Raw genomic sequence first — 25,086 nt, 5'->3', positions numbered from 1 at the left:
GACACATAAATTGCTTTTCCTTATTTTTAATCGATTTTTAGAAAGAGCATGAAATGAACATTGTTTCTTCATTTATTTCTCTATGTTGAGAACGTCCTTTCTTGAATTGGATGTGAGGAAAAGTTTGGATTTACTTTTCATGTTTTGGTGACCCATCTTAGGATTGTAAACTTCGAACCAAATTAAAATGAAATGTTTAAAAGCCCCTGAGAAATATTCAGACCTTCTCTTGCGTAAGTAGTGTACCATCTTCTAAGAACAAAGTCTGAGCCCCTCTGAAATATGTGGTTCACTTTTTTTCTTCTCATTCTTCCCCAACCTTTTGAGAGACAGGAGTCAATACTAAGAGTATACATTTCTTCTCTTGAATGCTCTGACATCTAAAGCTCCCTGTCCTGTCTGCTCAGAACTGGTTTGTGAGAGACAAAAACATTATTCTTTTTTTTTTAAGTTTATTTATTTATTTTGAAAGAGAGAGGGACCAAGTAGGGGAGGTACAGAGAAAAAAAGGAGAAAGAGAAAATCCCAAGCAGGCTCCACATCATCAGCGCAAAGCCCAATGAGGGGCTTGAACCCACAAACCGTGAGACCATGACCTGAGCCCAAAGTTGGAGGCTTAACTGACTGAGGACCTGGACACCCCTTCTATTTATTTATTTTTTAATGTTTATTTATTTTTGAGAGAGAGAGAGCACGCGCACATGCATGCATGCAAGTGGGGGAGGGGCAGAGAGAGGGAGAGTGAGAATCCCAAGCAAGGGGTCCTTGCTATTTGTGCAGAGTCTGACCTGGGGCTCGATCTCACAAACTGTGAGATCATGACCTGAGCCAAAATCAAGAGTAGGATGTTTAACCGACTGGGCCACCCAGGCGCCCCAACTATTTTTCTATTTAAAGAAGAAATAATGACAGGTCCTAGCACTAGAAAATCACCAGTTGACAGTTTCTTTCATTTACTTAACAAATATTTATTGAGTGTCTACTGTCTGCCAGACTGGGACATAGATACTTTTGCAAGCAAAATCACTCTCATCAGGGTCATTGATGTCTTCGATCATCTCTACCGTGGCAAATGTAATGGCTAGTTCTCCACTGTCATCTTAACTTCTCCTCTCAGTGGATTTGCCCTCTTTCCTTCTTCAAATACTTTCTTCTCCAGGCTTCTGAGGCACCATACTGTCCTGGTTTTCCTTCTGTTTTCCTGGCCATGCCTCTGCTGTATGATTTGCAGGTTGCTCTTTTTCCTGACAGCTAACTGTTGGATATTTCTTCTTCCCTCCCTACATTCTCATCCTAAGTGATCTCTAGGCCCATGGCTTAATATCATCTAGATGCTAATGACTTCCAAATGTGGATCTCTAATTCCACTCCTTACCCTGAGCTCTGGACTGGATCATCTATCCAACTGCCCATGTAATATCTCCACTTAGATGTCCAGTAGGCATTTTAAATGGAGCTATTTGGGTGGGAGGGAGAGGAGGGTGGGTGATGGGTACTGAGGAGGGCACCTTTTGGGATGAGCACTGGGTGTTGCATGGAAACCAATTTGACAATAAATTTCATATATTGAAAAAAATAAATAAAATAAAATAAAAGTAAATAAATAAATGGAGCTATTCTCCCCAATGTCCCCACACTAAAGCTGTTCCTCTCTCAGTCTTTCCCATTTAGTAAATCGCATCATTTGCTTGACCAAAAATCTAAACATTAGAGACTATGTTTGGCTCCATGTACAGAATTCAGCTTAACCAGAGAACAGTCATTCTTTTTTCACACAATAGGAGGACCAGAGACAGGCAGACCAGGGCTGTGCCGTGCCTCCTCAATGACCACAAAGTCCCAACTCCTTCTATCTTTTTCTTCACTATCCTCATGGTTGCAAGCTGGCAGCCTCACTTCCAGCCTCACATCTACATTCCAACGGAAAGACAAGGAACGAATTAACAAGGTGAAGGTATAGAACCTGTATGGAAATAGCAAAATTCCCAGGAGACTTCTGCTTGAGTCCCATTGTCCAGAACTGTGTTACAAGCTCCACCTCAGCTGCAAGGGAGACTGGGAAATACAGCTTTTTTAGCTGGGCACATTGATTACTAGCCCACACAAATCAGGGCCCTAATACATGGAAGAAAGGGAGAACATTCATAGGATGGGCAAGAGCAGTGAGTGCTCTATTGCCCTGCGGTGCTCTCTTTTCTGACCCTTCCTCACCAGTCCATTGGCACGTCCTACCACTCCCACATCCAAAACACTTAACAAGTTGATCTCCATTGCTCGAATCCTGGCCTGGGACACCATCGTCTCTCACTCAGAACAAAGAACGGCCTCCTAACTAGTCTCTCTCTTCCACACTGGCCCTCTCTATGGCCCTTTCTTCAAACAGCAGCCAGGGTAAGTGTTTCCACGCACAACCCACCATTTTCTTTCTAAAATTCTCCGAGGGATCTGCCACAGTCTAGGTTGCCCCGGGCAGATGGTGAGTCAAGGATTTGCATGCGAGTCAGCTATTTGAGAGGGGCAGAGACACACGGTGGGCGTGTGTGGTGAGACAAAGAAAAGGAGGTAGGCCAGAGAAGGTGTGATATCAAGCCAGCCTCCCAGGGCAGGCAACTGAAGCTTAGCCCCAGGGGAAGCCCTGGGAAGTGGTGTAAAATACGTGCCCCAGAATTAGGGGACCCAAGGAGCAAAGGAAGGTACTTGTACACCAGCCTTCAAGAGCTGCTGGCTTCAGCTCTTGTGGCTTGAATACCTAGCTCTGAATATGGCGCCCTCTCCTGACCTATCTCACTGACAAAGCCAGCCCTTCTGTTTATCAGCCTTTCTGCTTACGGACCTGCACAGCTTCTTCCGTGTGAAACAGAATCACCAGAGGGTGGGAGAGCCACCTCTTTTCATTCATGGGATAAGAAGTTCCAGATACAGTTTCAGGGTGAGAAGTGTCTCTTAGAAGTGTGCTAAGCTTTCGTCTCATTTGGAAGTGGTGAAACTTTGTGACGCTTGCTCTTTGACAGACACAAAAAGGCATACAACATCCTTAATGGGACAGGAAGATTTCGAGCAGGGCCTATAAGATTTGGAATATTTAAATCAATATATTCAGGTACACACCATTTAATAATGCTAGCAATTAGTTATATGTATATTATTTCTATCAATGGCATTACTGTAACTATAGGTCTGAAGACTGCAGATGAACAGGAAGCAAATAACTATGGATAGATTTCTGCCCTTAGGTCAGCTTACTACTTATCTTTACTTTCCTTTCTTCTTCAGTTGTTCCACAAAGTAATCGTTACAAGCAACTGTCAGAGCTGCCACCATGACCACGAATTCATTAAAATCCACTTCGTTGTCCTTATTGGCATCCAGGTCCTGCATTATCTTATCAACCAACTGGGGATCCTTCTGGCACTAAAAGGAAAGAGAACGTTACTAACTCCCAGGCTTTGAGGTTCATAATGAAATTGCATTGTCCTTTTAAATTTTTTTTTTTAACGTTTATTTATTTTTGGGACAGAGAGAGACAGAGCATGAACGGGCGAGGGGCAGAGAGAGAGGGAGACACAGAATCGGAAACAGGCTCCAGGCTCTGAGCCGTCAGCCCAGAGCCCGACGCGGGGTTCGAACTCCCGGACCGCGAGATCGTGACCTGGCTGAAGTCGGACGCTTAACCGACTGCGCCACCCCGGCGCCCCAACATTGTCCTTTTATTTACACTAAAGTTTTAATTTCCATTTCAGAATCTAAGGGCAATTTCCAAGAGCCCATTTGCAGGTAGATTTAAAGCAAGCACCAATTCTAAATGAGTCTAGCCTTCTGCCCCAGGGCCATATAATTCTGGCCACATAATTCTGGCTCAGGCCATATAATTCACACTGAGAAGAGCAAACAACATCAGAGTGAGCTGTTGATCTTGAAAATGCATTTACGCAACTTCAAAGGTTGAGGGCCAGAGCAGGAGACATGGAACAAAGCAGGCTTTAAAGCCAAAAGGGGATAGTAAGTGGCTCTACCATTTACCAACAATGCGACAGTGAGCAAATCACTTAACATTTTTTAATTTCCTTATCTATAAAATGAGGAAAATATCTCCCCACAAAGTTGGGCCGTACTTCAACACCAGGTTGCTAGATTTAGTAAATAAAAGTATAGGACAGCCAGTTAAATGTGAATTTCAGATGAACAATAAGTAATTTTGTAAGTATGTCCCAAATACTGCGTGGGAAGCACAATATTTTATCTGACAGCCTTACTTAGCACAACACTTGACAGACACACACAAAAGAGGCACCTAATGAAGTATACATCTTGTAAGGAGGACTGCATGTTAGGGGCACAAAGTACAACACGGAGCCCATAGAGGGGTCAGGGTCCAGAAAGGGTGGGACTAGGAAGCACTCACTTGTCCTATGACTGGTAGTTGATGAGAAAAAATTTTAAGTTTTTTTATTTCTTTTGAGAGAGAGAGAGAAAGAGGAGAGAGAGCAGGGGAGGGGCAGAGACAGAGGGAGAGAGAGAGAATCCCAAGCAGTCTGTCTCTGCATCATCAGTGTGGAACACAAGGTGGGACCAGAATTTGAAAAAAAATTTTTTTAAGTTCCTGGGGACTCCTAAAATCACTAAAAAGGTACTGTGGAGAATTACAGTGTTAGGGGCGCCTGGGTGGCTTAGTCAGTTTAAGCGTCTGATTCTTGGTTTTGACTCAGGTCATGATCTCATGGTTTGGAGAGTTCAAACCCAAGTCAGGCTCTAGGCTGGCAGCAAGGAGGCTGCTTGGGATTCTCTCTCTCTCTCTCTCTCTCTCTCTCTCTCTCTCTCTCTCTCTCTCTCTCTCTCTCCGCCCTTCCCCACCTCGGGCTGTCTCTGTCTCTCTCAAAATAAATAAATAAACTTAAAAAAATCGTTTTTAAAGAATTACTATGTTAAATTTTTTTTACTTTAGGGGTGCGTGGCTGGCTCAGTCGGTAGAGCATGTGACTCTTGATCTCAGGGTCATGAGTGCAAACCCCACACTGGACATAGAGATTACTTGAAAAAGTATTTTTAAAATTTTTTTTAATGTTTATTTATTTTTGAGAGAGGCAGAGACAGAGAGACAGAGAGCGAGTAGGGGAGGGGCAGAGAGAGAAAGAGACACAGAATCTGAAGCAGCTTCCGGGCTCTGAGCTGTTAGCACAAAGCCCGATGTGGGGCTCAAACTCGTAAACCGTGAGATTGTGACCTGAGCTGACTGAACTGGCTGAGCCACCCAGGTGCCCCTGAAAAAATGTTTTGACTTTAAAGTTTTCCTAAAGAAGGCGGAGGAGAAAAGAGTGTTGTGATTACAAACACTAGAGTCTTTTTTTTTTTAATTTTTTTTTTTAACGTTTATTTATTTTTGAGACAGAGAGAGACAGAGCGTGAACAGGGGAGGGGCAGAGAGAGAGGGAGACACAGAATCTGAAACAGGCTCCAGGCTCTGAGCTGTCAGCACAGAGCCCAACGCCGGGCTCGAACTCACGGACCGCGAGATCATGACCTGAGCCGAAGTCGGCCGCTTAACCGAGAGCCACCCAGGCACCCCAAACACTAGAGTCTTAATACAGGGTTTGGACAAATAACATCACGCCAGGGCAGCACGTTGTGCTCCAGTCAATTCAAGGCAGCCCCATAAACATCAGAGTAAAGCGTTTTCCTCAGAAGGGAAGAGCCCCCAAACACTTCATTGTAAGCCTTTATTTACGGGTAGATTTATTAACTCCTGGCTATTTTGAGATGTGAATCTCTTTGCTACCCAACTGGTCACTGGCCAGACACACCCTTTCTGTCACGCAGAATCAGCCTCTGCTTCCTGACAAAGCTAAGTATTTGTCACCACAGCGTGAAGTCCCCCGGGCTTCATTTCTGGCATAATACATAATATTAATTTTATAGACAACTAGACAAAGCCCCAGGGGTAACTAGGGCCACTAGTTACAACCAAAACTCCTGGTAAAACTAGCTGCTTCTTTGCTACCCAGGAATGTTGAATAATTGAGGAAAGCCTAAATATCATTTACAACCCTGGGAAACTCTAGCCACAGGCGATAAGGAGAAGGGTCCATGCCTACATCCAGCTGACTCTCCAGTAACACAGGGGTTAGGGAGGCCCACCCCTCCTAAAGACATGAAAATTTGTGCGCAACTTTTGACTCCCCAGAAAGTTGTGACCTCCCAGACACTTCACTGCTAATAGCCTGCTGAGCACAGGAGGCTTACTGATAACATCAACAGTAGATTAACACATATTTTGTATGTGATAGGTATTATCTACTGTACTCTTACAATAAAAGAGCTAGAGGAGAGAAACGTTATTAAGAAAATCCTAAGAGGGGCGCTTGGGTGGCTCAGTCGGTTAAGTGGCCGACTTCGGCTCAGGTCATGATCTCGCGGTCCGTGAGTTCAAGCCCCGCATCGGGCTCTGTGCTGACAGCTCAGAGCCTGGAGCCTGTTTCAAATTCTGTGTCTCCCTCTCTCTCTGACCCTCCCCCATTCATGCTGTCTCTCCCTGTCTCAAAAATAAATAAATGTTTAAAAAATTGTTTTTTAAAATAAAAATTTAAAAAATTAAAAAAAAAAAGAAAATCGTAAGAGAAAATACACTTATAGGAGGATTGCACTGTAAAAGATCCACAGAGAAGAGGACCCACGCAGCCCAAACCTGTGTTGTTCAGGAATTGACAGTACACAGAAAACCAAGGCCTCTACTGTTTGCTTGCCTGGCTTTTGAATCGCAGTGCAAACTGCACTGTTGAGGGGCACCTCGGGAGCTCAGTTGGTTGAGCTGCCGACTTCGGATCCAGTCATGATCTCAAGGTTCCTGGGTTCGAGCCCGGCATCGGGCTCACTGCTGTCAGCACAGAGACCGCTTCAGGTCCTCGGTCTCCCTGTCTCTGTCCCTCCCCAGTGCTCTCTGTCTCTTTCTCTCAAAAATAAACATTAAAAACAACCCCAAATCAATCGCACTGTTTGTGGCAGAGTGGTAGGAGACCGTACGGGTTACCCTTGCATGTGTAAGCTGCCACTCACCGAGAGGAATTCCGTGAGCTCTTGCTGCAGGAGCATTTTCAGTTCCCCCTTGTTGAGCTTGAATCTGTCCCCCTCCTTGCAGGAGTACTGGTGGAAGATTCTAATCATGATGTTCATGGCAATCTCCAGCTGAGTGGGCATGTTAACCTGATCACTTCCAGGGACTGGCCACCACACTCGGGGGGAAAAAAACACTTGTTCAAAAGAAGCAGATGGGGAAGCCTCAACCCATGCATGAGAACAGAATACTGCCTCCCCCAATCCTCCCGCGCCACGGGGGACGCTCGCTAGGCCGTAATGAACTTCAGTTAAAGCGTCTGTGCATCTGGGGCAGGCTGCGAGGAGACCTGTGCAGGTGAGTTTGCTCCTCCCCAATCTCCACTTCCCCCAAAGCTAGCAGTTCCAGTGGGTTCACAAGTTAGCAATCAGACATAAATTGGGTCGATATTAAAACATAGATTTAAAAAAAATAAATCAAACGTAGATTAAAAATAAATAGAAGATGAAGAAAATACCCGATTTCGTACCTGTTCCCCCAGGGCACAACTCGGCAACAGGTGTTTATCATTAAACTCTACTCTTTAAATCCGGGTTCCACCTAGGCACGCCTGTTTCCCAGAAGACAAAAATTACCAGCAAGGAGAGGTTCAAATGGAAGGGCCTCTGGGTCTGTTTTTAATCGTCAGAAGGAACAGGTGTGCTCTGTTGCCCCGAGGGCCCTCAAGGTAGGGCCAGCGCCCAGTGAGCGTTAGATGAGAAGGCCAATGAGAGGCAAAGAGGAAGCCTTCAGTAGCCTCCCTGTGGGGAATATGGGTAGAACTCACATTCAGGTGCTAGGAAGTTGGTGCCTGGGAAGAGCTTTAAAAATAGAGGAGAAAAGAAGAAACACTGGTTCAAACCTGTAGACTCCTTAGCAGGGCCAAGAGCAAGGTCAAGGGAATAAACAGAGCAGACTAGTTAAACGAATCCAATGGATGCTTGTATAGCTGTAAAAAAAAAAAAAAAAAAAAAAGAGAATAAGGAAGCTCTCCATAAGCCAAGTTAGAAAGGAACAAAGCAATCCTAGCTGTGTAACAAAAGAAAAAAACCCACAAATTACACGAATATATATGCATATATACTGGCATTTGCCCAAGGAGTCACTGAAAAGATGCATAAGAAATAGAAGTGGTAGCTATAAGGAGTTAGGGGAAAGAGGGTGGGACAGACTGGCTGGGAATAAGAGTTCTTATTTATACATTTTCAGCTGATCTAACTTTTTCAGTTATAGGAATGTATTACCGAGTCAAAAGACTGAAACTGAAAAAAATCCCAGGAGTGCTGGGTGGTTGAATCAGTTAAGCAACTGATTCCTGATTCCAGCTCAGGTCATGATCTCAACGTGTGTGAGATTGAGCCCCAAGTGGGTTCTGCCCTGAGCACGGTGCCTGCAGTGCCTGCTTCATATCCTCTCTCTCCGCTCCTCCCCTGCTCTTGCTCACTTTCAAGGAAGCAAAGAAGGAAAGAGAAAGAACAAAAGCCCAGAGCAGCTGTGTATGCAAGAAACCACGTGAGGCAGGATTCCAAGTCAGAAAACTCATAGAAAAAAGAAAAACTAAAGCCAGAAATTGGCTACTGTGCTTTTAAACACTGCCTGTCTTCTCAAGGCTGAAATTCAATTATATAAAAAGCAATATTTATATTTCCTTTCAACAAGCCTGTTGGGACGGAGCCTCTGCCAGCCCATCCCCCTCCTTCTTACCACCCACACACTCCACTGAAACTTCCCTGGAGCTCCCCTGGGAGGTTCTCACTAAATAGATACCTAAAGTCCAATTTTCAAAAATAAATTAGTGTTTTATTATTAAAAGAATGTCACATATGCTAAAATCATAGTATTTTCAATACTCAAGAGTTTGAAATAGAAGTAAATTTCTCTCTCCACCATTCCCCACCCTTGTCCCTCTCCATTAACACTTTCCTGGGTGAGGGGTGCCTGGGTGGCTGACTTGGTTAAGCATCTGACTTCGGATCAGATCATGATCTCACGGTTTGTGGGTTCAAGCCCCGTGTTGGGCTCTGTGCTGACAGCTCAGAGCCTGGAGCCTGCTTCGGATTCTGTGTGTGTGTCTCTTTCTCTCTGCCCCTCCCCTGCTCATGCTCTGTCTCCCTCTCTTTTTCCGTCTCTCAAAAATAAATAAACATTAAAAAAAATTAAAAAAAAAAAGAAAAAAGCAAGAACTTAAGCACATATTACTTATATTAGTTATACTATGGCAATATTATTATATATTATATTATATTATATTATATTATATTATATTATATTATATTATGTTATAATAACTGATACAAATTACTTGACAACACTCAGGTGAGAATCATTTCTTATAATGTTCTTGTGTAGGAAGACCCAAAATAAAAAAGCTGCCAATGTTTTCTGAATTCTATGTATGCAACACAACCCCAATAAAAATAACAAGATTTGCACCAAGGGCAAGGTTTATCTGTCACGTTTACACAGGGCCTGGTGTAACCAAAATGCCTGATAAATATTTGAATATATGTAGGTACATTCATCCAGTGGAATAATATGCAACTTTAGTGAAGATTGGGATAGATCCATGTAGTGATATAAAAAGATTTCCAGGGGCACCTGGGTGGCTCAGTTGGTTAAGTGTCTGCTTCACCTCAGGTCATGCTCTCACGGCTTGTGGGTTCAAGCCCCACATCGGGCTCTGTGCTGACAGCTCAGAGCCTGGAGCCTGCTTTGGATTCTGTGTCTCCCTCTCTCTGCCCCTCCCCCGAGCTTTGGATTCTGTGTCTCCCTCTCTCTGCCCCTCCCCCGATCATGCTCTGTCTCTCTCTGAAAAATAAACATTAAAAAAAATTTTTTAGGGGCGCCTGGGTGGCGCAGTCGGTTAAGCATCCGACTTCAGCCAGGTCACGATCTCGCGGTCCGTGAGTTCGAGCCCCGCGTCGGGCTCTGGGCTGATGGCTCAGAGCCTGGAGCCTGTTTCCGATTCTGTGTCTCCCTCTCTATCTGCCCCTCCCCCGTTCATGCTCTGTGTCTCTCTGTCTCAAAAATAAATAAACGTTAAAAAAAAAAAATTTAAAAAAAAAAATTTTTTTTAAAGATTTCTAAGATACGTTAAGTGAAAAAAACAAGGCGTACCACATGCTGAGACTATCATGTACATTTATTTGTAAGGGTACATATATAATATGTATCTTATATAAATTGTGTGTGTGTGTGTGTGTGTGTATATATATATATATATATATATATTTTTTTTTTTTCCCTGTAAGGATAATAGCAGCTGACACATACATAGCACTTACTATGTGGCAGGCACATATTGGAACTCATGTAATACTTTCTGTTAAGTAGGTACTACGTTAGCCCATTTATACAGATGGGGAAACAGACTGTGGTGACTAACTACCCCAGGATCACACAGCTTGTGGCAGAGGTGAGAGCTGAAGCAAGGGGCTCTGAGCTTCTCAGCATCATGATCCTGCCTCTCCCCCCAAGGAAAGCATTTTTTTTTTTTTGTTTTTAATGTTTATTTATTTTTGAGAGAGAGAGAGCGAGCAAGAGAGAGCGAGAGCACAAGCTAGGGAGGGGCAGATAGAGAGGGAGACACAGAATCCCAAGCAGGCTCAAGGCTCCCGGATGTTACTGCAGAGCCGGATGCGGGGCTTGAACACACAAACTGAAAGATCATGACCTGAGCTGAAGTCGGACGCTTAACCGACTGAGCCACCCATGTGCCACTTCTGTCACTATGTTTAAATACCAGTTGATCTCGCCCATTTCTCTCCATTCTTCCCCACCTTGGGACTTCATAATTTTGATCTCTATTACCAAAACAGAGGTAGCTTCCTTTCTGTTCTCTCTACTTTCTGTTCTCCATTCCCATTTCCATTCTGCTGTCAGACCAGTTTAGCAAAAGCCCAATCACGGCCCTCACCCCTGTGCGGTCAAAATTCCCACCTTGCCTAAAAACTGACCAAAATGCTGTGCTCTCATTCTTCCTTGCCTTGGCACATTCTGGAAAGCTCAGTGTGTCTATTCTTTGAAGCTCAGTTCAAATATCTCCTCTTGGAAGTTTTCCAGCACTTTCCCAACTTTGAAACTCCCACCTTGGGTAGATGCCCACCTGTCTTCTTATCCACTGGAGCATCTCTTTATCGTTTTTATCATTTCATTTAGCACACATTCCTGTAGTCACTTTTTTTGTTAGCCTGCTCATATAGTCTCCACTCTACAGACCATGAATGAGCCCTTTGATGGCAGATTTGATATCTGGTTCATCTCTGAAATGTTAGCACCAATTCCAACAATAGGAGGGGAATGCTCAGAAATCTTTGCTGGTGGATGGACTAATGAGCAAAAGACCCATAGTGGGAAACTAAGATCTTCAAAGATTTCAGCCTTGTCTAGTTTAATTGTCTAAAGATTTGATTGTCTTTACTTCATATAAAAAACTTTTGTTTCATCAAAGGGAGAGACAGAAAATAGTCATTTCAAATAATGTAAGCAGTTTGAATTTGGAATTAAATACTTTCAGATTAAGTTGCTGAAGTTAATAAATGCATTAAGTCTTACAGAGCACGTATGTCTCAGCAGTATTATATTTAAATCATATTCAACCACAAATGAATTAACTTGGAGAATTCAGATGGCAGGCAAAACTCTTAATGGAATATATATGTAAAATTGTCGTGCTATAATCTGATTCGAGAGATGAGAATGTGACCTCTGTCTTCTTTGCTCTTGGGATTTAGAAACAAGGTGGTTTCTACTTGGTTTCTGCTTGGTTTTAGCAGACCTAGATATTTCTTTTGGTACATGCTGCCCCTTAGCGTCAGGCTGTAGGACTGCATCTGGAAACACTCTCATTCCCAGAATGCGCTTGAAATTGTGTAAGACTCTTGGCCCTTCAGCGGGCTTATCTGTGATGTAAGCCAGCCTCAACCTCCACCCTCCAGGAGCCTTTCAGAAACAAAGATAATGTCAAAAGGACTCTGTCAGGCTAGGAACGCAAATTTACAAGTGACATGAAATCCCAGGGTGGGCAAGGAAGACACATCTGTTTAAGTCCCTTTACATATTCTATTCATTATTACGTTTTACTTTTCAATCTCTGGCATGGGTCATAACCCTTAGGGCTAAAAGGTATAATTGTGCATCCAAGATGGTGTGCAAAGAATGAGAAAAATGGAAATTTCAGATCTGGGGGAGTTTACAAGTAAGGGCTATTTTGGAGGAAAAAAGTACAAATCCACAGGTAGGAGGCAAAAAGAGGAGAGTTGGTTTAAGTGAGGCCGTGGCCCAGGAGTCTAAAAGAAAGGAAATATGTGAAAAAAATAGGCCATCATATTAACTGGGACACCACCCAGCCCCCCAGGCTGCTGAACCTGCCACAAAATCCTAGGAGGCTCTGCCTCTGGGGTCAAGGCCAGAGTTATGCAGGAGGCCAAATTGCCTCCTTGCAAAGTTTCCAGTTTTGTCCTTTAAAAAAAATTTTTTTTAATACTTATTTATTTTTAAGAAAGAGCAAAAGACAGAGTGTGAGCTGGGCGGGGGGAGGGGGGGCGGTGAGGAGTAGGGCACGGAGGGAGACACAGAATCCGAGGCAGGTTGCAGGCTCCAAGCTGTCAGCACAGAGCCTGACGCAGGGCTTGAGCGGACCAACCGTGAGATCATGACCTGAGCTGAAGCTGGACACTTAACCGACTGAGCCACCCAGGCGCCCCTTGTCTTTTTATTCAACCTGATTCAAATGGTCTGACATTTTCATAGCTATGACATGGATGGAATCTATGATTACATGCGTGTGGGAGGGAGGGATTACAAGGCAGCATGAGGAAACTTTTGCGGGTGATGGATATGGTCATTGTCTTGATCGTGGTGATGATGTACACATGTCAGAATTTATCCAAATATACCTTTTAAATGTGTGCTTTAGGGGCGCCTGGGTGGCTCAGTCGGTTAAGCGGCCGACTTCGGCTCAGGTCACAATCTCGCGGTCCGTGGGTTCGAGCCCCGCGTCAGGCTCTGGGCTGACGGCTCAGAGCCTGGAGCCTGCTTCAGATTCTGTGTCTCCCTCTCTCTGACCCTCCCCCGTTCATGCTCTGTCTCTCTCTGTCTCAAAAATAAATAAATGTTAAAAAAAATTTTTTTTTAAATAAATGTGTGCTTTATTATGTGCTCCATTATAACTCAATAAAGCTAGTCAAAGAAACTTTCCCAGAAGCACATAACTAGATTACAGCATGCTGACGTTCAAACCCATGTGTGTCTGACAAAAATAAAGAAATACATAAAGTTATGCAGCCATTTAAAATTGGAATTAGAAAGACTGAAGAAAAAAAAAACAGAAAAAAGAAAAAAAAAAGAAAAACTACAGAAATGCAAAAATATTTTTCCCAGCACAATAAATGACAGTAGCAAAATAACCATATGGGTGCAGTCATGGAAAAAAATCTGCATACATGTAGAAGAGAAGGAAAATACGAATAGTTTGAATAGTTATCTAATAGAATTATGGATGCTTTTGAAAAGTTTCAATGCTGCCATTAAATTGTATTTTCAATTAAATATCAATTATAATTGTATAATATCTAAAATTATAATCTATCTCCATATTAGGCAATGTCTTTTAAGGTGCAATGTTGAATTTTAATACTTAGTATATAAAATTCTAGGTTCAAAATGATTATGCCATTTGTTTATATATGCAAGAGAAAAGATAAAGGAACTATGCAAAAATGTTAATAGGCGTTTTTGAAGGAGGTTTTTTCTTTTTTCTACATGTGTTATTCTTGGTTTTGGTAATTTTAAATCTTCAGTAATAGCTCTTTTTACTTTTATAACTAAAAAAAAATATGCAATGGAGTGTTTTAAAAATCATGGAGTTGACAAAGCATTTGAACCACCTAAATATAGATTTTTGGCTGTACTATCCACTGGCTTTCCTCGGGCACTTTCGAGTTTGCAAAGCTCTTTTTACACACACTATTAAGCAGCAAATATTTTCCCAGTGCTATATAGAGTCCGTGAGAAATTACATAATTCAGGACAAATGCTCAAATATTACTGAAAAATACATTATTAAATACCAAACCAACCATAAGGTACATAAGTGGGCCTCCTCCTTCATGAGAGGAAAAGGACAACCTCAAATTAATGCCCTTGAACTCCTTTTCCTTTGACAAAGTTTTTTATTCCAAAGTTGGTTTAAGGATCAGCACGTGGGTTCACTGTGGAGGGTGGGGGGGGGCTGTCCTGTTTCTCATTCTTCTGAAAACAATTAGGACAATGACGTGAAGGGCAGGGGTCCCTTGAGGAACCAGGAACTGTAAGGAGAGCTGTGACTGCACATTTCTCCTCACCCTTGTGGTCCAAAACAAACAAACAAACAAACAAACAAACAACAACCCAGAAACAAAACAGGCTTAGGAGACTGGCCACACATTTCTGCCAGGAAAGTCTGTCTCTGCTCCAGGAACTGCAGAAAGATTCTTCCCTTTTCTTTCCCTTTAAGGATCTCTCCTACATCCCTGAGTTCAAGGTGTATCATATCTGCTGAATACCTGCTGAATTCAAGATACGTCATCTTGCCCTCTACCTGAAGACTAAAGCTAACAGTAAAAAAGAAGAGGAATTCTAGGAGCAGCTGGCTGGCTCAGTCAGGGGAATATATGACCCTTGATTGCGACGTTGCAAGTTCAAGCCCCACACTGGGTGTAGAGATTACTTAAAAATAACATCCTCCTTTTTCTGTTACAAGTCAAACACCTCTTTCCCCAGATGAAATGAGGAGATTTTTACAATTCGCTTCAAAATAATTCAGAGGCTGGGAGGTAGGTGGTTTGGTGGGAAGTGGGTAGAGAAGACATTGAACCAGACTGGCCATGAGTCCATTTTAACCGGTGAAGCTGGCAGCTGGGTACATGGCAGTTCTTTAGTCTACTTTTTAGTCTCTATGTTTGAGTCTCTATGTTGAGACTTTCCTTAATAAAAAGTGTGCATTGGGGCGCCTGGGTGGCGCAGTCGGTTAAGCGTCCGACTTCAGCCAGGTCACGATCTCGCGGTCCGTGAGTTCGAGCCCCGCGTCAGGCTCTGGGCTGATGGCTCAGAGCCTGGAGCCTGTTTCCGATTCTGTGTCTCCCTCTCTCTCTGCCCCTCCCCCGTTCATGCTCTGTCTCTCTCTGTCCAAAAATAAATAAAAAAAACAAAAGAACAAAAAAACGTTGAAAAAGTGTGCATATACGTATATACACCTACATAATCCCCACCTTTGTCAGCATGAGAAAAAAAGTTAATACTGCAATTATTTCACCAGAGAAGTGACTTAATGGCACTGAGCATATGGAGGATTACTGATAGAGAAGCTGTGACTTTTTGTCACTGTTGCACACAAAGAACAGCTTAAACATAGTGAAGGGAACAAGAATCTTCCCAACAATGAAGGCTGTTAAACACTGAAATAATTACTAGGAGAAGATAGCTAAGGAAATTCTTTCACTGCAAATAGAGATTAAAACAGAGTTCTTTACATGATGGGTAAGCAGAATATTAACGCTTGTTGGTTGCCCAAATTTATTCTGGGGCCAAAGGAGGTGGGTGAATCTTGATGTGAACCTTAGCCAGTCACAATGACTAGACTGAAAAAAAAAAAAAGCAGGTAGAATAGAACGCGTTTGGACAAGTGGCATGCATCTATTCCACAGGTCTGAACCTCAGCTTGTTTATCGTCTAGCTATTAGGAAACCCAACAATTACACTTCCAATGTCAGCCAAAACCACAGTCCTTGTCTGCCAGGATGCTGAAACAAGGTCCCACTGGTAGCCAGTCTTCACAATGGCACCAAAATGATTTTTGTCTCCTGTATTCACCCCTTGGTGTTCGTCCCCTCCCACACTGAGCATCACTGATCCGTGTTACCAATAGGATATTGTGTGTGACTTGTACTAGGGCGTAAAAGGGGTGCCTGGGTGGCTCAGTTTGACTCCTGATTTTTGCTCAGGTCATGATCCCAGGGTGGTGAGACTGAGCCCCATGTTAGGCTCTGTGCTGAACTTGGAGATCATGGAGTCTGCTTGAGATTCTCTCTCTCTCTTTCTCTCTCTCTCTCTCTCCCTCTGCCCCTTCCCCCTACCTCGAGCACTGCGCTCATACTCACAGGCACTCTCTTTTTCTCTCTCTCTCTCAAAAAAAAAAAAAAAAAAAAAAAAAAAAAGCTTAGGGCATAAAAGACATTGTGACTTCTGCTTTGCTTCCTCTTAGATCACATGCTCTGGGGAAGTCAGTTACCACGTGGTGAGGACACCCAACAAGCCCCATGCAGAGAGATCCATGTGGCAAAGAACAGAGGTCTTCAGCCAACAAGCATCACCAACCTGCCAGGCATGTGATGAGACTCCTTAAAAGGGGATCCTCCAGCCACAGTCAAGCCTTCACATGACCGCATGACAACATTTTAGGAAACCCCAAGCCACAACTGCAGCTACATAGCTCTCAAATTCCTGTCCACAGGAACTACATGAGATAATACATATTTAAAGCAAAATTTTGGGTAAATCGTTATGAAACAATAGACATCTATATAGCTTGTTGGTTAAAAGTTTAGTCTTTTTTTTTTTAACGTTTATTTATTTTTGAGAGAGAGAATGGGGCAGGGGCAGAGAGAGAGGGGACAGAGGGTCTGAAGCAGGCTCCGTGCTGAAAGCAGACAGTCCAATGTGGGGCTTGAACTCACATGACCTGAGCCTAAGTCAGCCGCTTAACTGACTGAGCCACCCAGGCGCCCCCAAAATTTTAGTCTTTGTTACATGACTCTTCAGAAAAATGGTGCAATGTAAATAAATATGTGCCTTCTATTATAAGTTCTCAGAAATACACACGTAAAAAAGGAAATTCTCATATGTGGTCTCAGAATGGACAAACTCTTACAGGAGGGGGCACTGTTTCCCATTTTCCACAGCACCTTTCTCCACAAAGCAGAAGTGAAGATGTAGGGGGAGTAACAATGCTGCAAGTGACCTCCTTGAATAGCTTAATAGAGTTACTACAGGGCTTTTAAAAAATTAACAGTTTAACCGAAAACCGCTGTTTCTGATACTGAAAACATCACCTCGGATCACAAAGCAGCACGGCTTTCTCACTCCTCAGCATCATCCAAGCAATGTCTGCTTAATAAAACTTCTCTGATTTCCAAAGTTCACTCAAGTGCATTAGTACTTATTTCTCAGTTGTCGGTTTTTGTGATTCACAACCCAGAACTCCAAAAGCTTCCTAGCAGCCCCTCCCCAGCTTCCCAGAGTGAGAAGCTGAGAGAGCAAGGCCCATCCCAGAGTCCCCGGGGAGAAAGGTTTCTCCCTCCATTCTAGCCTCCTCCAATAAATGGCAACCCTAAAAGTTTTCTGTTTCTGAAATTTGTTCAGTAGCAGAAGCTCATCTTTTTTATTCTCTGCCACAAATGAGGTTAGAGTTCCTGGTATAGACGCAGCATGTATAGGGGCTGCAAGTAGCAAGGACTGTAAAGTCAAACAGGGCAATGAATGGCCTCTGGTGCTTATCAGCCACAGAGGGAGGAGTTCTCTCATCCAGCCAATTCTGCCATGTGGTTTTGGACATCATTCTTAGAAGAATCACCTCAAGCATTGTTTACTTACAGCTTTCACAAGAGTTAAAAAAATTTTTTTAAGTTTATTTATTTATTGGGGTGGGGGGCAGGGGCAGAGAGAGAAGGGGAGAGAGAGAGAGAATCCCAAGCAGGCTCTGCACTGTCAGCATTGAGCCCAATGTGGGGCTCAAACTCACGAACCGTGAGATCATGACCTGAGCCAAAACCAAGAATCAGATGTTTAACCGACTGAGCCACCCAGATGCCCCTTGCAAGAGTTTTGAGAGCCAGTCATGTTTATTTCAATGTAATCCTTTTCTGTTTCAGCAGCTACTCTCAACTTCCATAGTTTGCCATTAAGAACCCTGAGTGGTTTGCCCCATTCAAGACAGACTCTGCTAAACCGATAAAATCTCCATAGAGCCCTGCCCTTGGTCCAGAAAGCAGCAGACTCTCCAAAAAGAATAGGCCTGATAGACTGGATTTGCCAGTTTCAGGTTAAGTTACAAACTTAGGCAAGCTGCAGAGCCTAATTATGGTTGCACCTTTCTAGACCACTAGATTCCCTGGAGTTTGGTGTTTGCCTCCATGTGACGAAGACTCCTCACTTTCCAGCAGAGATGGATGGGGTCCAGGGCGTGAAGATCCTGCATCATTTTTGGGGGGGGGGAGGAGGGACTTTAATACCTTTAATGCCTCCAAAAGACCTGGACTCCAACAAAGTTATTTGCTCATTTTCAGCAAGCAAACTCCTCCTTTTCCCAGCAGCTCAGAAATAGATTGGTGGCGGTAAAAGTTGCTCAGATATCCTAATCTTAGTCAACTCTGAGCTCCCAAGTTCATATAATAATGATATATTTCTCCTACCTTAATTTGGCTCTCAATACATGGACACCATACGCTTTAATGTTTACTTTTTTTTTTTTTAATTTTTAACGTTTATTTATTTTTGACACAGAGAGAGACAGAGCATGAATGGGGGAGGGTCAGAGAGAGGGAGACACAGAATCTGAAACAGGCTCCAGGCTCTGAGCTGTCAGCACAGAGCCTGACGTGGGGCTTGAACTCACTGACCGTGAGATCATGACCTGAGCCGAAGTTGGAGACTTAACTGACTGAGACACCCAGGCGCCCCTAATGTTTACTTTTCTTTAGCCAAAGCAAACCATCTGGTTACAATTGAAAATTTTTTTAGATTTTTTATATTCTATATATCCACCAAGTTGAGACATTTCTCTTTACAGCCTATAGCCTTAGCAGGTTCATTTCCTATGTATCATCCCTGTAAAGGAATAGGAGTTGAAAAACTCCCATACTTACTCACTTAAATAGTTTTTTGGTTTTTTTTTTTAATTTTTTTTTTTTACATTTATTTATTTTTGAGAGACAGAGTGAGACAAAGTGAGAGCGGGGTAGGGGCAGAGAGAGAGGGAGACACAGGATCGGAAGCAGGCTCCAGGCTCTGAGCTGTCAGCACAGAGCCCGACGCGGGGCTCGAACCCACAGACCGTGAGATCATGACCTGAGCCGAAGTCGGAAGCTCAACCGACTGAGCCACCCAGGCGCCCCTATAAACATATAGTTTTGAAATAAAAGTTTAGAGGTTACTTGTGAAGAATTTATGTTTTTAGACTTGGGAATGATTAGCCTCCACCCTGGTTATCATTGCCCTACGATGATAACACAGTGGATCTCAGAGGAATCAGCCATTTCCCCTCACCTTATTCTTGGCCTGACGTTCCCTAAGCCAATCTGTGCCATGATTTGACTGGCAAGAGAAGATGGCTGAAGACTGAGAAGGAACGAAAGACCCTTGGAAATCCCTGGAGTTTCACATACTTTTGGAACTTCATTTCGATTGCTTCAAGAGAGAGGCTCCACCCTCTGTATACCTATCAAAAGATGACTGACACATTGAAACCGGTCCTGGCTGTTCTGTCTTTTAGCAAGCAAAATCTTTATTGCTTCAAATTCTGGATAGATAGGAACTTCCATTAAGCCCTTTTAAAAACTGGCTAAAGAAAATGGCAGGCAAAAACCAACAAAAGATGTTCCTAGGAGCTCATGAAGTTATATTTTATTATAAACAATTTTTATTTTTTCTAAAAACCTTAGGTAAGGAAGTTTCCTCGAGAGACTCTAGGTTTGATTATTAAAAACAAGAATGGGATGGATCAAGAGAATTTTTATCTAACGAATCCATTTCAGAGAGAGGATGTATGGAACCCCAGATTTCATTTGAGATATGCAAGTCCTATACTGGTTGGCTGTATTTGACACTGTTTCCCATTCCTGCCTTCTGAAGGCTTCTATTCTTTGTTTCTATGATCTCTTACCATGAGGCTTTCCCTCCAACCTCTAACTCTTCTTCCTCTGTGTCCTTGCCTCTGAAGGAATCTTGCCTTCTAATGTCTGCCCTTTAAATGTGGGTATTCTCCAGTGCTCTATGTGGTCAACACAGGGAATTTTATCTACTATGATGGTTTCACCTTCAGGCTATAAAATTCCAATTCCCAAGCCTACTTCCTCAACCCTGACCTGAGATCCCTGAGAATGGTATCAGTACTGTTTTACTTCCATTCACCTACAATACAGACCCACAACTTCCTGTGACATGCCAATGTTTTGCATAGCCTAGCTACTTGCCTATCACTTGTATACTTACACTTCTGGGAGGAGAAATTAGATCATGAATTTTATTGCTCTTTCTTTGGACTTGAATTTCTTATAGGCTATACTAGTTAGAATGCATTTTGGGGCGCCTGGATGGCTCAGTCAGTTAAGCGTCCGACTTCAGCTCAGGTCACGATCTCAAGGTTCGTGGGTTCGATCCCTGCATCGGGCTCTGCTGAATGCTTGCTCAGAGCCTGGAGCCTGCTTCGGATTCTGTGTCTCCTCTCTCTGCCCCTCCCTTGCTCGTGCTCTCACTCTGTCTCTCAAAAATAAGTAAATGTAATAAAAACAATTTTTTTTAAGTCATCTCTATGCCTAACACAGGGCTTAAACTCATGACCCTGAGATCAAGAGTCTCACGCTCCACCTAATGAGCTAGCCAGGTACCCCATCATCCTCAAAAATCTTAAGAGGAATTATTAGCCCTGGTTTACAGCTCTTTAAGCTGAGGCACAGAGTGGTTTCATAGCTTTCCCAAAGTCGCTGCAGCAATGAAGTGAGGATTTGAACCCAGGGCATCTGGTTCCAGAAGTACTTAATGTTTACCACACGAGGAGGCATACAGAGGGGAGGGAATCTATCTCCAGCAGTTTCTTGCCAGACTCAGGGCCTTCCCACTCTGTTTACTCAGAGATTTATGGGCTGTGAATCATAAATTACAGTTCTTCCTGCTTTCCCTCATAAGGAACATGCCTGCCAAGCCCTGAGTCTGGATTCGCACAGCCACAGAGGCTTCCTCAGACCTGTGGGATTCCCAGCCAGGGCTCCTCACTGCCCCAGCACCCTGAAGGAAGACTGCTCCCATCACCATCCCCTGAAATTTAGATAAGAGCATTCTCCTTACCTCATCTCTTCAGAATGCAGCTGGAAGATTAAAAAAAAAAAAAAACCAAGGTGGAAGATTCTGGTTTCTAAATCTAGTAGTTGGAGTGTGAGGGGGGAGGGCTTTGGGCCAGAGAGGAGGGGTTGAGGAGCACAAACAAGGGCAGGAAGCAGTTGCCATGGGGCTTCCTCTCTAAAAGGTGACCTTACCTTGGCCGCAAAAGAAACACACACACACACACACACACACACACACACACACACACACAGCCCATGAGCAGCCTGATGGTGGGTTTTGATAGGCCCCTTGTCCTGCAGGTAGTCTGTTCTGGCTCCTGTAACCATCCTGGCGTCCTGCTTAACTCTCACCTTGAAAACTCCAAAGTTCCCGGGGCAACTGGGTGGCTCAGTCGGTTAAGCATCCAACTTCAGCTCCAGTCATGACCTCAGTTTGTGGGTTTGAGCCTCGTGTCCGGCTCTCGGCTCTCAGCACAAAGCCCGCTTTGGATCCTCTGTCCCCCCTCACTCTGCCCTGCTCACTCTCTTTCTCAAAAATAAATAAACATTAAGAAAAAAGTTTAAGCTCCAAAGTTTCCTGTTCCTGGCCAGGCTGAAGGATCCAGAAGCACTTTCAAGGTACAGCTTGGGCTCCCTAGATCTGCTCAAGAGATTTAACTTAATCTTCTGTCTTCTCAGACATGTCATGTCATGCCTTGCTCCTGTCTTGTCAGGTGCCAGTTTAATTCCTGTCCCAGGAAATCACAGCAGCCATGTGCATTCCTCCTCAGAGCAGCCAGCACTGGGAATGTTTAGACCATCAATGCTGGGTGTAAGATCTCTCTTGGCCTAGAGAATGACTATCAAAAGAAGAGAGAGGGGAAGGCACAGCTCAGGAAATGTCCAACACACAAAACACTATCTTGAAAAAAGGAACTCCAACGTAGGTTCTGAAGACTGGAACCTCTCTCTTTCTAAAATAACTATTCTACCCCACCCAAAAATGGAAATGAAGAGGATCTACCCTGTATCAGGGGACATCAAATGAATATCAAGTAGGTAATTTAAAAATGACACAAAAAGATATACACATGATTTATCACATGCTCTGACCCAGGTCTATAAGCATCCCTCTACACATGCTGAAACTCACACTCAGGATCTTGCCTTGAATAACCAACCAAACTCAACATCCCTGATACGATGAGCTACTACGGCAGCTAATATGGAAGCCTGAGCTATGGCTGTGGCTGGGGAGGCTACAGATATGGCTGCTGTCACCCGTGGTGCTATGGAGGATATGGATTCTCTGGCTTCTACTGAAATTCTGCCGCAAGTGCCCAATATCTGAGGCCATTAACAGGGTTATCCAAATCTGACTACAATAATCAAACCAGGGGCGACTAGATGGCTCAGTCAGTTGAACGTCTGACTTCAGCTCAGGTCATGATCTCACGGTTCCTGAGTTCGAGCCCTGCGTCGGGCTCTGTGCTGACAGCTTGGAGCCTGGAGCCTGTTTTGGATTCTGTGTCTCCTTCCCTCTCTGCCCCCCCTCCCAAATAAATGAACATTAAATTTTTTTATATATAATAATCAAACCAAACAATATCATTCAGGATCAAGCCAAGATCAAAAGCATTTTGCATCTAAGATTTTAGGAATATTTATCACTTTATAAGGGTCTCCTTCGTGTCTCTTGGTTTCCTTTACTTGTGCTCTTATAACTGGGATTTCTCTATTCCTTTTGCAATAAGTTATCTTAAGTTAAAACAGCAGAAAAAGAAAGAGAGGAATGAAGGGAGGGAGAGGGAAGGAAGGGATGGAAAAGAAAGAGGGAAGGAAAGTTAAGAGGATCCAAACTGTAGAATCACAGAATGATAGGCATTCTAGGGAGATCAGAACAAATGTGTAGGAGCAAAAGGCACATGTGAAATGTCCACATTGCCAGTTAAGGATGAATCCTGTTAGAGTAGAATTCCCAGGCATGGCCAGACAGATCCAGATGGTGGTCGGGGGTGAAGGGGGTCCTGTTCTCCGTTCTTCCCTGTCCTTAGAAGCATACTGACATCACCATGAGAAAGCAAAGCCATACGAATTTTACTATTCTTTTTTATTTTTTTTTTCAACGTTTATTTATTTTTGGGACAGAGAGAGACAGAGCATGAACGGGGGAGGGGCAGAGAGAGAGGGAGACACAGAATCAGAAACAGGCTCCAGGCTCTGAGCCATCAGCCCAGAGCCTGACGCGGGGCTCGAACTCACAGACAGCGAGATCGTGACCTGGCTGAAGTCGGGCGCTTAACCGACTACGCCACCCAGGCGCCCCGAATTTTACTATTCTTAGCTGCTTTCCATTAAGTGCAAAATGAACAGATGTATAACCAGAGTTCTTGGTCAACAGAGCCTTTGAATCCTGTGGTATGCTTTTTAAATTGTCAATGGGGCACGGTTAACAAAGTCCAGAATGGGAAAAACTACAAACAACCTGTTTTCTTCAACAAGTACATTGCAAAGGGGAAAAAGGATAAATGGAGAGACTAAAAAGACATTAATCAATTGCAGTGTGTGAGCTTCATGTGGATTCTGATTCTTTTTTAACCAAAAAAAAAAAAAAAAAGAAACCAATTAGAACATCTGAGACAAGTGGAAATTTGAACACTGACAGGATACTTGATATTAAGAAATTGCTTTTTGTAAGGCACAATTTTTAAATTCCCTATTTTTTAGAGTACTGGAACATTTACAAGTGAAATAATACGATTTCTGGGATTTGCTTCAGAATAAATAAGATAAGGAGGTGGATAGAGTAGAATTTAACAATATATACTGGTCATCAGGACAGAGTGATGGATACATGGAACTTCCTTTTACAATATGCCATCTGTGAGGGAACAAAGTCCCCCATAATTAAGTTTTTAAAAAGTAAAATGAAAGGAAACAGAATTCTAGTTTTAATTAACAAAAACTATTATTGAAATAAATACCCTCATTTCCCTCCTTGCCTTTCAATTTTTTTATTTTTATAATTTTTTCCTTCAATTTTTTTTTTTAAATCACAAATTCTGACAAAGCAGTCATATTTTTAACAAAATCTCCCATCTGCAAGTATCTTTGGTTGGAGTGAAATTCTGCCACCAATAAGAAATAGACACAGCCCCCTCCAGGTGCCCAAGTGGCTTCTGAAAGAGCTCAACACAAGGCTTGGCTAAAACTACTTTCTCTGGATTAACTAATTAAGTCTACCCAGTGCTACACAGAAGCTATAATTAAACCCTTTTGTGTACTTAAGTCATTCACGCAGGCTACATGGTGAAACTGGGGTGAGGAACTTGGAACCCAGCCAAGACGCGGCAATTTTGAGAATTAATCCCTTCTCTGCAGGTGATGGTGAGCTGCCCAGGGCCCAGGGCTCAGACTTCAAGCTCTTAGGTACCAGCAGTAGTGACCACAGGCCTGTTCTCACATTCTCCATAAAAGAGTAATAGAGAACGTTCTAGAATAAATGACTTTCCAAATAGAACAGAAGTTTTCTGCAACCCACCCAGAAAAGTAATTTAGATGTCCTCTCAGAGATAATACAAACAGAAATGGGACCAAATTGCCCCAAGGCCAGAACCTTTCAAATGTCACTGCCTTATTGGTGAGAAGGAGGTGGAGAAAAAAATACCAAGTAAATACAGGAGTAAAGACAGTTCCTGCTCTCGGCACAGAGCCCGCTTCAGATCCTCTATCCCCCTCTCCCTCCGCCCCACTTGTGCACTCTCTTTCTCTCAAAAATAAATAAACATGAACAAAAAAATTAAAACTCCAAAGTCTCCTGTTCTTGTCTAGGCTGAAGGACCCAGAAGCAGCTTCAAGGTACAGCTTGTTCTTGCCTGTCCTTAGAAGCATATTGACATCACTTCCAAGTTGTTCAGACTGACAAATATT

The 25,086-nt window shown here is 43.2% G+C and overlaps 1 protein-coding gene across 3 annotated transcripts in view; it reads right to left on the bottom strand.

Moving 5' to 3' along the window:
- Positions 1-947: 947 nt before the first annotated feature.
- Positions 948-25,086, bottom strand: part of S100Z (S100 calcium binding protein Z) — a 49,895-nt gene continuing 25,756 nt past the window's right edge. Inside the window, exons 1-5 of one of the 3 annotated variants that reach the window (XM_045062324.1) lie at positions 21,529-22,701; positions 7,947-8,033; positions 7,575-7,655; positions 7,048-7,223; positions 948-3,411 (exon numbers count right to left, since the gene is read on the bottom strand). In XM_045062324.1, coding sequence (XP_044918259.1) covers positions 3,253-3,411; positions 7,048-7,188 — 300 coding nt within the window. In that variant the 5' untranslated portion in view covers positions 7,189-7,223; positions 7,575-7,655; positions 7,947-8,033; positions 21,529-22,701 and the 3' untranslated portion in view covers positions 948-3,252. Of the gene's footprint in view, positions 3,412-7,047; positions 8,034-21,528; positions 22,702-25,086 lie in introns of those variants that run through there. The other 2 variants (XM_045062323.1, XM_045062321.1) reach the window with 2 other exon arrangements.

This window comes from Felis catus, chromosome A1 (genome assembly GCF_018350175.1).
Source record: "Felis catus isolate Fca126 chromosome A1, F.catus_Fca126_mat1.0, whole genome shotgun sequence".
Taxonomy (NCBI): Eukaryota; Metazoa; Chordata; class Mammalia; order Carnivora; family Felidae; genus Felis; species Felis catus.
Note: the sequence above shows the minus strand (reverse complement) of the source record. Positions and strands in the feature narration are given on the sequence as shown.